General features: G+C 32.7%; 1 protein-coding gene across 9 annotated transcripts in view; it reads right to left on the reverse strand.

Moving 5' to 3' along the window:
- Positions 1 to 13,409, reverse strand: part of LOC127843238 (putative uncharacterized protein DDB_G0271606) — a 69,918-nt gene that overhangs the window by 39,980 nt on the left and 16,529 nt on the right. For all 9 annotated transcript variants that reach the window (XM_052373101.1, XM_052373099.1, XM_052373098.1 and 6 more), the window contains exons 2-3: positions 5,680 to 5,729; positions 4,095 to 4,148 (exon numbers count right to left, since the gene is read on the reverse strand). In XM_052373101.1, coding sequence (XP_052229061.1) covers positions 4,095 to 4,148; positions 5,680 to 5,729 — 104 coding nt within the window. The remainder of the gene's footprint in view (positions 1 to 4,094; positions 4,149 to 5,679; positions 5,730 to 13,409) is intronic.

The raw sequence follows: 13,409 nt of genomic DNA on the forward strand, positions 1-13,409 counted from the left end.
CATAAAACTAAACAATGTTCTTACTAAAGACAGCACAGAATGGAAAGATCTGATCAAAAATAATGTTATGCAATTTTTGAATTAAAAGAAGAAATGCTCGGCTCAGTAATAATACGACTTGAAAAAATCAAAAGTGGTCTATTCAAAAAGGAAGAAAAAACACTGGAATGGCAAAATAAATTGATAAATTAAACAAGAGATGTGTTTGTCAGAAACACAATGCCCCCTATTGCGCCGCTTTGAAGCCATAAATTTGACCTTTGACCTTGAACGATGACCTTTGACCTTGAATGATGACCTTGACCTTTAACTACTCAAAATGTGCAGCTCTATGAGATACACATGCATGCCAAATCTCAAGTTGCTATCTTCAATATTAAAAAAGTTATGACAAAACTTTAACGAAGGTTAAAGTTTTAGGAACAAAAAACACAATGATATTTGACCTTTGACCTTGAAGGATGACCTTGATCTCGACTTTTCACCACTCAAAATGTGCAGCTCCATGAGATACACATGCATGCCAAATATAAAGTTGCTATCTTCAATATTGCAAAAGTTATAAAAGTTTAACCAAGGTTAAAGTTTTGTGACACACACATATTGACTGACTGACACAATGACAAACAGACAGAAAGGCCAAAAACAATATACCCCTGATCTTTCGATCCGGGGGCATAAAAAGAACTAGATGAACAAAAGAATGAAACTGAAATTCTGAGAAAGCAGCTTAAACTGCAAGAAACATCAAACGAGTTAGAACTTAATGACATAGATCAATATAGTAGATATCAATAGCAACATCAAGATAGAAGGAATACAAGACAGTGAAAATAAATACATGGAAAACACAGCTGAAAAGGTCATTCAGTTCCTGAACAAAAGTATACCAGAAATCACCCATAGAATAAGAGAATACGACATGAAAAAACAAAGACCATTGTGTTGAAAATGGTATCATGTATGGCAAGCGGTTCGACGCATAATCCCAAGAAACTAGGTTTCTCATGAAGGATGACCTTGACCTTGACCTTTCACCACTCAAAATGTGCAGCTCCAAGAGATACACATGCATGCCAGTTATGAAGTTGCTGTGTTCAATATTAAACAAGGCTATTGTCAAGCAATATGGTCCCCTACGGGCTCCACCATTGTCAGAAATTCCACCGTTTTCAGAATTATTTTTTTTTGGTTGCCATAGCAACCACAATTTTTGACAAAGGAACAAAATGAAATGGCGTGCATAATGTCCATTTTGCAATCTATCCATGTTGCAAGTTTCATGAAAAAATATTAACAACTTTTAAAAATATCGCAGGATCCAGAAAACCACCATTTTCAGCAGTATTTCTAGTCTATTTGTTGCCATAGCAACCATAATTTTTGACGTAGGAACAAAAGGAAATGACGTCCATAATGTCCATATTGCCATCTATCCATGTTTCAAGTTTCATGAAAAAATATTAAAAACTTTTAAAGTTATCGCAGGAGCCAGAAAAGTGTGACAGACAGATTCAAAGACAGACAGACACACAGCTAGCTAGAGCGCAAACCATAAGTCCCCTCCGTGAAACCGGTAGGGGACAAAAAATTATGATAAAACTTTAACGAAGGTTAAAGTTTTTCGAAATAAAAATACAATGCTACTTGACCTTTGACCTTGAAGGATGACCTTTGACCTTGAAGGATGACCTTAACTTTTCACCACTCAAAATGAGCAGCTACATGAGATACACGTGCATGGCAAATATCAAGTTGGTATGTTCAATATTGCAAAAGTTATCAAACTTTAACCAAGGTTAAAGTTTTGGAACAGAATGACAGACAGACAGACAGGACAAAAACAATATACCCCCGATCTATCGATCCGGAGGCATAAAAAGTATAAACAATGTTCTTACTAAAGACAGCACAGAATGGAAAGATCTGATCAAAAATAATGTTATGCAATTTTTGAATTAAAAGAAGAAATGCTCGGCTCAGTAATAATACGACTTGAAAAAAATCAAAAGTGGTCTATTCAAAAAGGAAGAAAAAACACTGGAATGGCAAAACAAATTGATAAATTAAACAAGAGATGTGTTTGTCAGAAACACAATGCCCCCTATTGCGCCGCTTTGAAGCCATAAATTTGACCTTTGACCTTGAACGATGACCTTGACCTTTAACCACTCAAAATGTGCAGCTCTATGAGATACACATGCATGCCAAATCTCAAGTTGCTATCTTCAATATTAAAAAAGTTATGACCAAACTTGAACGAAGGTTTAAGGTTTAGGAACGAAAAATGCAATGATATTTGACCTTTGACCTTGAAGGATGACCTTTACCTTGACTTTTCACCACTCAAAATGTGCAGCTCCATGAGATACACATGCATGCCAAATATGAAGTTGCTATCTTCAATATTGCAAAAGTTATAAAAGTTTAACCAAGGTTAAAGTTTTGTGACACACACATACAATGACTGACTGACACAATGACAGACAGACAGACAGGCCAAAAACAATATACCCCCGATCTTTCGATCCGGGGGCATAAAAAGAACTAGATGAACAAAAGAATAAAACTGAAATTCTGAGAAAGCAGCTTAAACTGCAAGAAACATCAAACTAGTTAGAACTTAATGACATAGATCAATATAGTAGAAGAAGCAACATCAAGATAGAAGGAATAAGACAGTGAAAATAAAAACATGGAAAACACAGCTGAGAAGGTCATTCAGTTCCTGAACAAAAGTATACCAGATTATATCACCCATAGAATAAGAGAATACGACACGAAGAAACAAACACCATTGTGTTGAAAATGGTATCTTGTATGGCAAGCGGTTTGACGCATAATCCCAACAAACTAGGTTTCTCATGAGAACCTAGGTTCTTGCTTGAAGATTGCACATAGCTTCAAGAACCCAAGTTTTCGAATGAGTACCTAGGTTCTCATTTGAAAACCTAGGTTCTCATGAGAACCTAGGTTCTCATGAAAAACCTTGTTTTTTGCAGTTTGACGCATAATCCCAAGAAAGCAGGTTTCTCATGAGAACATAGGTTCTCATAATGAGAACCTATGTTTTCTCATAATGAGAACCTATGTTCTCACTTAAAGATTGCACCTTGCTTCAAAAACCCAAGTTTTCAAATGAGAACCTTGGTTTTCATGAGAACCTAGGTTCTCATTTGAAAACCTAGGTTCTCATTTGAAAACCTAGGTTCTCATGAGAACCTAGTTTCTCATTTGAAAACCTAGGTTCTCATGAGAACCTAGGTTATCGCTTGAAGATTGCACATGGCTTCAAGAACCCAAGTTTTTAAATGAGAACCTTGGTTTTCATGAGAACCTAGGTTCTCATTTGAAAACCTAGGTTCTCATGAGAACCTAGGTTCTCATTTTGAGAACCTAGGTTCTCATGAGAAACCTAGTTTCTTTTATTGTCTTTTATGCGTCGAACCGCTTGCCATAATCGTGCATGAAAAGGAGCCAAATTTTACGGCACGCCAAGCAACTCAGGAAACAAGCAAACCCCTTATATGTCAATTATCATTTGATGAAAGCAAACTCACAGGTGTTCGCTTGTGTACGAAAACAATATCTCAATAACAAAAAACCCAGGAAACTTACGAAATCCAATTGAATGTTTTAATCTCACTAAAATACATTAATATAAAGCGCAGGGAGTAGCATATCATCATAAACCTTCTTATATATCATCGTAATAGTGTAATTATCCTTCTATTAAACATAGTAATCAGATATGTATCCAATTGATCTATTGTACACATTGTACACATTTCCCATACATATAACTATTTTATTTACAGCATTATGTAAATACCATGGTTAATTTGTGCATGCAGTATAAAGCTGTGATATTACCAGCTAAATACCTGTCTTTCTAATCACTCTATTACCTATGTTCTCTATTTTTTAGCGTCTTTTTAAGCTTACCGATTGTTGATCTATCTAGTCTCTATAGATAGATCTACACTTAATCGGGAGTCGAAACATACTTATAGTGACATAATATAAACTCTATGATCTTTAAGTATCGCTTATTTTAATAAATGTACAACACTTAATACAAATATAAAACTTACACTGAGCATTTTCTGTTGGGATTGGAGAGCTGTCAAGCCTTTTTTCAGCTGTTCCTACAAAATCAAAGAAATTTATACTTAACATATGCATCATTCACATATTATCTGAAAATGTTCAATTAAACACAATGCATTTTTATGGTACTTAAGAATGGAAATAACAAGGTGTTATATAGTAAGTGTAAGCAACTGATCAAATTTATGACGTAACAAATCAAGTATTCATCCTCACATCAGAATGAGATCTAAAAGTAGTATTTCAAACAACAAAATCATACATGTTCACAGACATAAAGAACCCACTGCATACATTACATTATCATCTATATATACATGTATCAAAGTAAACCTTACCGTCAACCTCAATCTATATACACACTATCTTATAGTAACCCATTATAAGCTTTATAATAAACCTCTGTAAAAGTTGTTATACCTTCTTTTTTATAATGTACTGTTAATCTTATCATAAATCACTGCACATAATCCCTTACCATAAACTACTGTATACATTTATGAACATTAGTAATACATTACATTATCAAAAATCACTGCACACATATATTACATTACCATTAATAACTGCACACATATCATCTTAGAGTAAATCACATATAACATTATCATAAATCACAGTATACATATCATCTTATCATAAATCACTGCACAAATCTTACATCATCATAAACAACTGTAAACATTACATTATCATAAATCACTAAATAACATAATCATAAACAACTGCAAACATTACATTATCATAAATCACTAAATAACATAATCATAAACAACTGTACTGTATATATTAAATTACATTATCATAAACAACTGCTCATATTATCTTATCCTAAACTTCTGCATATATTATCTTATCATGAACAACTGTACATATTATCTTATCATAAATGACTGAACATATTACATTACCAAAAACAACTGTACACATAACATTATCATAAACAACTGTACATATTATCTAATCATAAACAACTGTACATATTATCTAATCATAAACAACTGTACATATTATCTAATCATAAACAACTGTACATATTATCACATCATAAATAACAGAACATATTAATTTACCATAAACAAATGTACATATATTAACATTATCATAAATCACCATATACATATAACATTATCCTAAACAACTGTACATATTACACTTATAATAAATAACTGTATACATATTATCTTATTATAAACAACTGGTATATTTTATATATATTATCCTGATCATTTTGAAAAAAATGCAACTTCAGGATCAAGAATGTTTTCTTGTGAAAAGTCCACTAATTTGGGAAAAAAATACTTAATATAACTCTTTATAGTTATTCAAATTATAAGATCACAATCATATTAATTATAGTTATATACTTTGTTAGATGTCATTGAAATAACATTGAGATATAATTATCATTACAAACTTTTTTTTCTTAAATATATATACATTTTTTATTATAACTTTTTTCTTAATTGGGAATTTATTTACAATTTTGCTATTGAAATGGGTCCATTTGACCGACCCGTAGAAAAGGCCTGTCAAAATGAGAGATTTAAATCTAATTATTCACCTTACCTTATCATGATCACACGTTGACATTAAATGCTGCTTTTGATTGGTCAGTTCTGAAAACAAATCAGATGCTCTGTTTGATAAACGCATATGCCTTCATTGAGAGCCTTGTGAGTATTGATTTATTAGCAAATTTGAATTAGTCCAACAAAAGGTCAATGTCAATGTCAAAATGAGGTCAGGTCATGTGGGTGTGTTAAAAGCGTTTACAGATAACATCCAAGCAAGTATCAAAAGTTTGTAGCAAGTGGTACGAATGTTACACAAAGAGCAAATTTTTGGGGGTAACCAATTATTTTGACCTTCTGAATAAGTTCAAGTCCAAATTTAGGTCAATATCACGGTCAAAATGAAGTCAGGTGACGTTGGTGTTTTCATAATGTTCATATCCATACTAGTACAGATCCGATCCATTACAGAAGGTTTGAAGCAGCAATGTTGATGTTAGAGGGAACGATACAGTTTGGGATGACCAAGAATTTGGACCATCTGAATAAGTCCAAAAGAAGGGTAATATCAGGTTAAAATGAGGTCAGGTGATGATAGTGTGTTGATTAAGTTTAAAGAAATCATCCATGCAAGTATCAAAGATTTGTAGGAAGCATTATACTTGTTAGATGTGTTAAGGTTAACCTCGTACAGACGGAAGAACTAACACACAAACTGATGGGCCACTTTATGTAGACATTTTATTTGCATGGTTTGATAATAATGGGAATACTATATTCTAACAATTATTAATAACATAAAAATTAATATGCAACAGGGAGCTGTCCAGATACGCCTGCTTGCTCGAAAGTGCCCTTTTGACAAAATTCTTTGTGTCGAAAATGCCCTTTTGACAAAATAGACTCCCTTGCCCTTTTCAAATCCTAGCTGGAGCATTGAATAATGTCATATGTTTTATAAAATGAGATACATTTTAAATGGTAAAACATTATTACATGTATACTGATGAGAGTTGTTGTAAACCTTTGTCACAAACAGGATTAATATCCCTGCAATGCTTTGTCAGCTACTGTAAAAAAATATACAAATGTATATTTGTCAGCATGGAATTTCATTAGTTTTTTATGAAAATTCTTGGATTTCTGATTTTGGAAAAAACAGGAATTTGCATCGGTCATTATATTATGTATTTATGTTTTTGATTTGTGGATGGGTCAACCCATAAAAGCAACAAGAATTAATGTCCCACGAATATTAATGATAAAGAGTAATTAAAACAAAAAGCATAAAAAGGATTTATAAAGTAAGAACTTATACAGCAATACCCAACAGGATCTTAAATAGCATATCATGCTTTGTGTTAAAATATTTGCGTTCAGTTAATGATTCTATTCTAAGGGCAACTATACTTCTACATGTCATCTGCATGTCACTTAACCCTTTGCATGCTGGGAAATTTGTCGTCTGCTAAAATGTCGTCTGCTGAATTTGTAAAATAAGCATTTTCTTCATTTTTTTCAAAGAATACTATCAGAATAGCCCTTGTCAAAAAAGTGGGCAAAACCCGGTTTTAATCCGTGTTAAAACCGTGTTAAGCCCTGCGGTATTGGCACCGGGTTAAAGCGTGTCTTTTAAACACACTTTTTGCTTACCGACTTGGTTTTTTGTAGGTAAAACCTGGATTTCACTCACATAAACCAACACGCTTATACCTTCTTATACCAACTTAAACCAACTAAAACTAACTTAAACCAACTTAAGTGGGTTAAAAGTGAGTGTGTTTTCCTTCTCTATGTTGGCTTTTAAACCCGCTTCTACACATCAAGTCGGTTTTTCCTGTTCTTAAGCGAGTTAAAAGTGGGTTTTTGTTTGAGTGTTAAGTGAGCTAAATGTGTGCTTAACTCAGATTAAACGCAGTTAAAACACGCTTTAAAACCGAGTTTTACCAACTTAAGTTGGTTAAAAGTAAGTGTGTTTTCCTTCTTTATGTTGGCTTTTACACCCGCTTCTACACATCAAGTCGGTTTTTCCTGTTCTTAAGCGAGTTAAAAGTGGGTTTTTATTTGAGCATTAAGTGAGCTAAATGTATGCTTTTCACAGATTAAACGCAGTTAAAACTTGCTTTAAAACCTGTTAAATGCTCAGTAAAAACCCACTTTTCACCCACTTGAAAACTGAAAAACTTTTTTATGATAAGAACAAAAATATCATAAATTAAATTCTAATTACTTTTTTAAACGATAAAACATAAAACTTTACATATATATCCATATACACAGCATAATAAAACTATTTTGACAGACATGGCATTGTTATAATAAAATATAATAGTGTTATAAAGTAACATTGAACACAAAGAAAGAACTGAAAAAAGTAAGATTGTATGAAATAAATACAAACAAGAGATGTGTTTGTCAGAAACACAATGCCCCCTACTGCGTCGCTTTGAAATAAAATTTCTATTTATCATTTGGCAGGTATAGATATTATCTCTCTTTGCTTATTTCTTCCATTGGATTTTGACCTCTGACCTTGAAGGATGTCCTTGCACCACTCAAAATGTGCAGCTCAATGGGATACACATGAATGCTAAATATCAAGTTGCTTTCTTCAATATTGCAAAAGTTATGACCAATGCTAAAGTTTTCGGACGGATAGACAGACAGACGGACAGTTCAACTGCTATATGAGACCCTAACGGGAGCATAAAAATAAGTTAATGTTGTTGAAACAGGTGCAAATCTATATAACAAAGCGAAAACAATGGTTAAATAATCATTTTAACAGCACATTTTATTTACAAAGACTTCAGTCTACTTGTGCATCAGCCGCAGATGCCTTAAACAACCTCTCATCTTTTCTTCAACATCAACCAGAGGCTTGTCAAAGGTTTTGGCTATGACATCTGAAAAAATATAATAGACTATTCATTTTAAAAACATGCACAAAAACAACAAAATCTGTTCTTAAATAGAAAATACTCTAGCCAGAAAAAGAGGTTAAATATTTGCATATTAAGGAAGTCAACACAAATGAGTTTATTACTGATTGTCTTGGAGACAGTGACTAGAGACACGGACAAAGTTTTTCAATCCCTGTCTTCATGAATAAAAAAAAACACTGTTGTTAACTGTCACTTGGATTATAAAAGCTCTCCCTTTTCACAAATGTAATAAAATGATCATTAATATGCGACTGTAAACAGTAAGTGATCTGAAAAATATTTGTAGAATGTGTATTGAATTTCTATATGGATAACTGGTACTTTAAATTTTTATGATGAAGAAAAAGTACCAATGATAGCATTTCTCTCAGCGGCGGGGAGGCTTGGTCTTGGTGACCCAGTTGTAGTTTTTGCTCCCTTCATGGAGCAAGTCACAAGCTGGTGGAAAGTGAATGGTCGGCACATGGCCTGTGTGATGGCCATCACCTCCCTGGTTTCATGCTGGATTTCAGCTTAAATGATACTCTGAAACCAAAAAAAGAAAAGGAGTTTTGACAAAATATTTACAGTTGATAATTTTCCAAAGCTTGTAATTTACTTTCATCACATTTCAAACTCTAAAAATATTTGTCACATTGGTCAGAATTGTGACGCTTTTAAAATGCAATAACCTGTATAGTTTTACCTCTCAACAAATCCAGCTTTCTTGTTCAAGGACAGGGCGAGGTTTGCCCACTTCAGTTCCCCTCAAGTTCGCCAGCTCGTGCAGGGTAAAAGCCTGGTGTAAAAGTCCATACATCAGGTAGTATGATTACCCCTTTTGCTCTTGGGGCAAGAGTTTAACCTTCAAAATTAAAATATGAGGGAAAGAAATATGTTCAGTAATAACCAGAAATATCTATAAATAACAATAAAGATGACAATAATCATAAAACACAACCACCATTATTCACTGTACACAACATTTACACTTTGTCATGTGTATGTTCATCTATTTTTGCTTCAAATCGTGTTGTTTTTCCTTTAAGTTGCAATTATACATTTACTTATCAATTTACATTTCCCAGTGACAATACATAAATATAATAATGATCATAATTAATTCAGTAAACTAAATAAAAAAAAGGATGAAGAAATGACAATACAAACCTGTTAAAACTCTTCTTCAGTATTCCAAAAAAAAAAAACAGTTGAACTTCTTTTCCAACAAACTTATTGTTGATTTCCAAATTGTAGTAAAATACACATTGTTTTCATCACACAATACTTCATGCTGACAGTATTTCAATACATTTTACAGAACAATTATAAGTCTTAATGTTAATTTAATTAAGCTCAATTCAATTGCTGAAACCAGCTTGTTTTTCAAAAGTTGTTGTTTTCAAATAATTTCCTGTGCAAAAAATTGAACCAATCAAAAGTCATACCTCATTCCAGCCTTATGTCTGGGCAAACCCTATCAGTAGCCTTATCTGCCCCTGATAATCAGTACCCTGTCAAGCTCTGAATGCCTGACAGATTGTTATCTGTTTATTGTTAGTGGTGTGAAAAGGGGTATTTTTAGGTATTGTCTTGTTATTTTGTTGACTGTTTATGTAACACAGGTCATGTTTGGCATCTTATTATTTTATTGCAAATTAAGAAAATGGATATAATGGTATCATATGAAAATATCAAAATCTTGCATAACTTATGTACACAAATTAATAGATTATTTCCAAAATAATGTTTCCAATACCATAATTATTTAAATATGCAGATTTAACAAGTAAATACTGATTTAAACAAATATAAACAATCATATAAGATTGTTTTAAAATTTAAAAAAATAAAATAATTTTAAGACATAAAACAATCATAAGATATTGTTTATTATAAAAACAAATATAAAGAAAAAAATCAAAGCGAAACACAAACTCTTTCATTTTCAGGTATAAAACTAAGTTTTATCATTTTTATAGTTTTTGGCAGTGATACTTGTTGTCCATCTGTGAACCTGTGATGTTCTGAAAGAGCCATTTTCATCCAATATTCACTAAAAAATTATGGGGAGCACACACATTTACAATAGGGACAATGGCAAACAAGCTGTAAAAAAGCCCCTTTACAATTGACTTGTATTATATATGGCTATAATCATGAAACAAAGACCTAGTTGAAGAATTATTGTTTGATTGATGAGTATTATTTATAAACAAAATACCAACTTATTGAAAAGTGTGTTAAAGTGAGTCTTTTAGCCTGGTTTCAGCTCTCAAATTATTTACAAAAAGACCAATTTAAACTCGCTTAAACCCACTTCTGTTTAAAAAGGATCAACTTCTGTTGTAAAAGACTCGCATATAAAACAAAAAGACACACTTAAACACACATAAACCAACTCATAAAGAAAAAGGCTCACTTTTGACACACAAAAAACTGACTCCTTACAGAAAAAACTCGCTTAAACACACATCTTCTTAAAATAACCAACTTTAAACTCAGTTAAGCACAGTTTAGCGCACATAAAACTCGCTTTTAATAGCAAAAACCAACTTCCGCTGAGAAAAACTCAGAAAAAACACAGTTTTATGTTGGTTTAAGTGTGTTTTGGTATGAAAGTGGGTTATTTTTTTGACAAGGGAGCAATCGCTCTGTTGCGACTCATCTGGATCCAAACTGTTTGCACAGGCCTTTAAAATTCGGTTCCCGCACTGAAAGGGTTAAAACAATGTTTTCCTACATTTTTGACACTTTTCACAGCAGTTTTTATGGCATGTATGAGAACTCTTATCTTACAGATATTAGACTTTGTTTAACCCATTTATGCCTAGTGGACGCTCCCATCCTTCTAAATTGGATCAATTTATTTCCAAAAGTAGGGGTGTCTGGTATATTTATTTCTATATTTAGAATATTTCTTACATAAATTTCTTTAAGCAAACAGCGCAGACCCAGATGAGACACCGCATTATGCAGCGTCTCATCTGGGTCTACGCTGTTTGCAATGTCCTTTTTTCAGGACCCTAGGCATGAATGGGTTAAGGTGGCATTGCATAACAATATGGGAGCCTAAGTTTTGATTTAGAGACAAAAAACTATTTAGACAAACCTATAACGAAAAATAGGTTATCAATTAAATAAGTAAAATTGAACATATTGTTTTCATACAACTTCTAGCATAATAGAAAAGTACATGTATTTAAACCTGAAAAGGATACCACTTCACTCTACTAGAAATTAACACACACAAAATAAGTACTGTAAAATCAGTATTATTCGTGGGACATTAATTTTTGTTCTTTTCATTTTTTTGGAAAACCACAACATTTCATGCCAACAAATATAAATGATTTGACAGCATGTTAATAACATTTCTCCACTTTACAGCCAGCTTAAATCCATGCTGAATGCAATGACAATAAACAGAAAGTTATCAACTAAACTGTTTCTGTTTTTATATAACATTGTATTTCGTTTAATAGTAAGGTATAGTTATAGTTGGAACATTCAGGTTAACCAAATAATAATAAACAGGCACTAAGAGCATGGAAGAGACTAATGTTAGAAAACAATGGAATATGTTTGGTGGAAACTTGGCTTTATAAGGACATGCCCATGAACATGTTTCACTATCATGTAAGGCTAAAGTGATCAATGTATAGATCAGCATACAAGTCGCTGCAATTTTTTTATATTCTTAAATGATGTATTTGTTAAAAGCAGTTGCCAATCAAGAAATAAGGTGACACTATTGGGGGCTTGAAAATTTGTTTAAGATGGCCTTTAAAACTTGATAGATATTCAGTTGATTTAATGCTTATTTCAATGTCATCCCACAGTTAAATAGAAGATTGAACAAGAGCACCGCATAACGGGTGCCACGCTCGGCTACGGGTGCAGTTTTGAATAAATGAAAGCTTGTCAGATTTTTTTTGATTTTTTTTATTATTTTTTTAAAGGTCAGTGACCTTGACATTTGACCTAGTGACCAAAAATGGGTGTGGTGTGTAGAACTCAACAAGGTGCATCTACATAATTATGAAGTTTCAAAGTTGTAGGTGGAGCAATTTGATTTTAGAGCCAATGTTCAAAACCTTAACAAAATGTTATGGTTTAAGCACGACGCGGACGGCGGACATCGGACAACACGACAAGCTGGCTATGACAATACCTCGGGTTTTCTCCGAAAACGCTGAGCTAATAACAGAGTTTGAATAAATTGCTGGTCTTTGCATAACTGTAGCATAATGGACACTGTTTTGTGAAGAGTAAGGACAGGTTGCAAGCCATGCAGGGAACAATTTATGTAAAACTGGGACAAGTTTATGTATTTCATGACGATCACAAAGTGAAATCCACCCTACTTCCTTAATAAGTTTACTTCAACCACCTGAACGCATTAGACTTATTACTATTCTAGCTAAACAAGCATTTCTTTTTCACAGTTCAAAAGTCCCAAACAATTGAAGCGTATTCATTTATGGCTTTTAGATATGAGATATAAATTTGGTTGAGAGTTTCACATTTAAATTTGTATTTTAACATCCTCATTGTGCCTTATATTTTAGCTGCAGAAGATGTTATATTTTTTGCCTTATATTTTAGCTGCAGAAGATGTTATATTTTTTGCCTTATATTTTAGCTGCAGAAGATGTTATATTTTTTGCCTTATATTTTAGCTGCAGAAGATGTTATATTTTTTGCCTTATATTTTAGCTGCAGAAGATGTTATATTTTTTGCCTTATATTTTAGCTGCAGAAGATGTTATATTTTTTGCCTTATATTTTAGCTGCAGAAGATGTTATATTTTGAATGTGTTGATGCCATGGCCGATCCTCATTTAACCCTTTTCACTTA

Source organism: Dreissena polymorpha, chromosome 8 (genome assembly GCF_020536995.1).
Source record: "Dreissena polymorpha isolate Duluth1 chromosome 8, UMN_Dpol_1.0, whole genome shotgun sequence".
Classification (NCBI taxonomy): Eukaryota; Metazoa; Mollusca; class Bivalvia; order Myida; family Dreissenidae; genus Dreissena; species Dreissena polymorpha.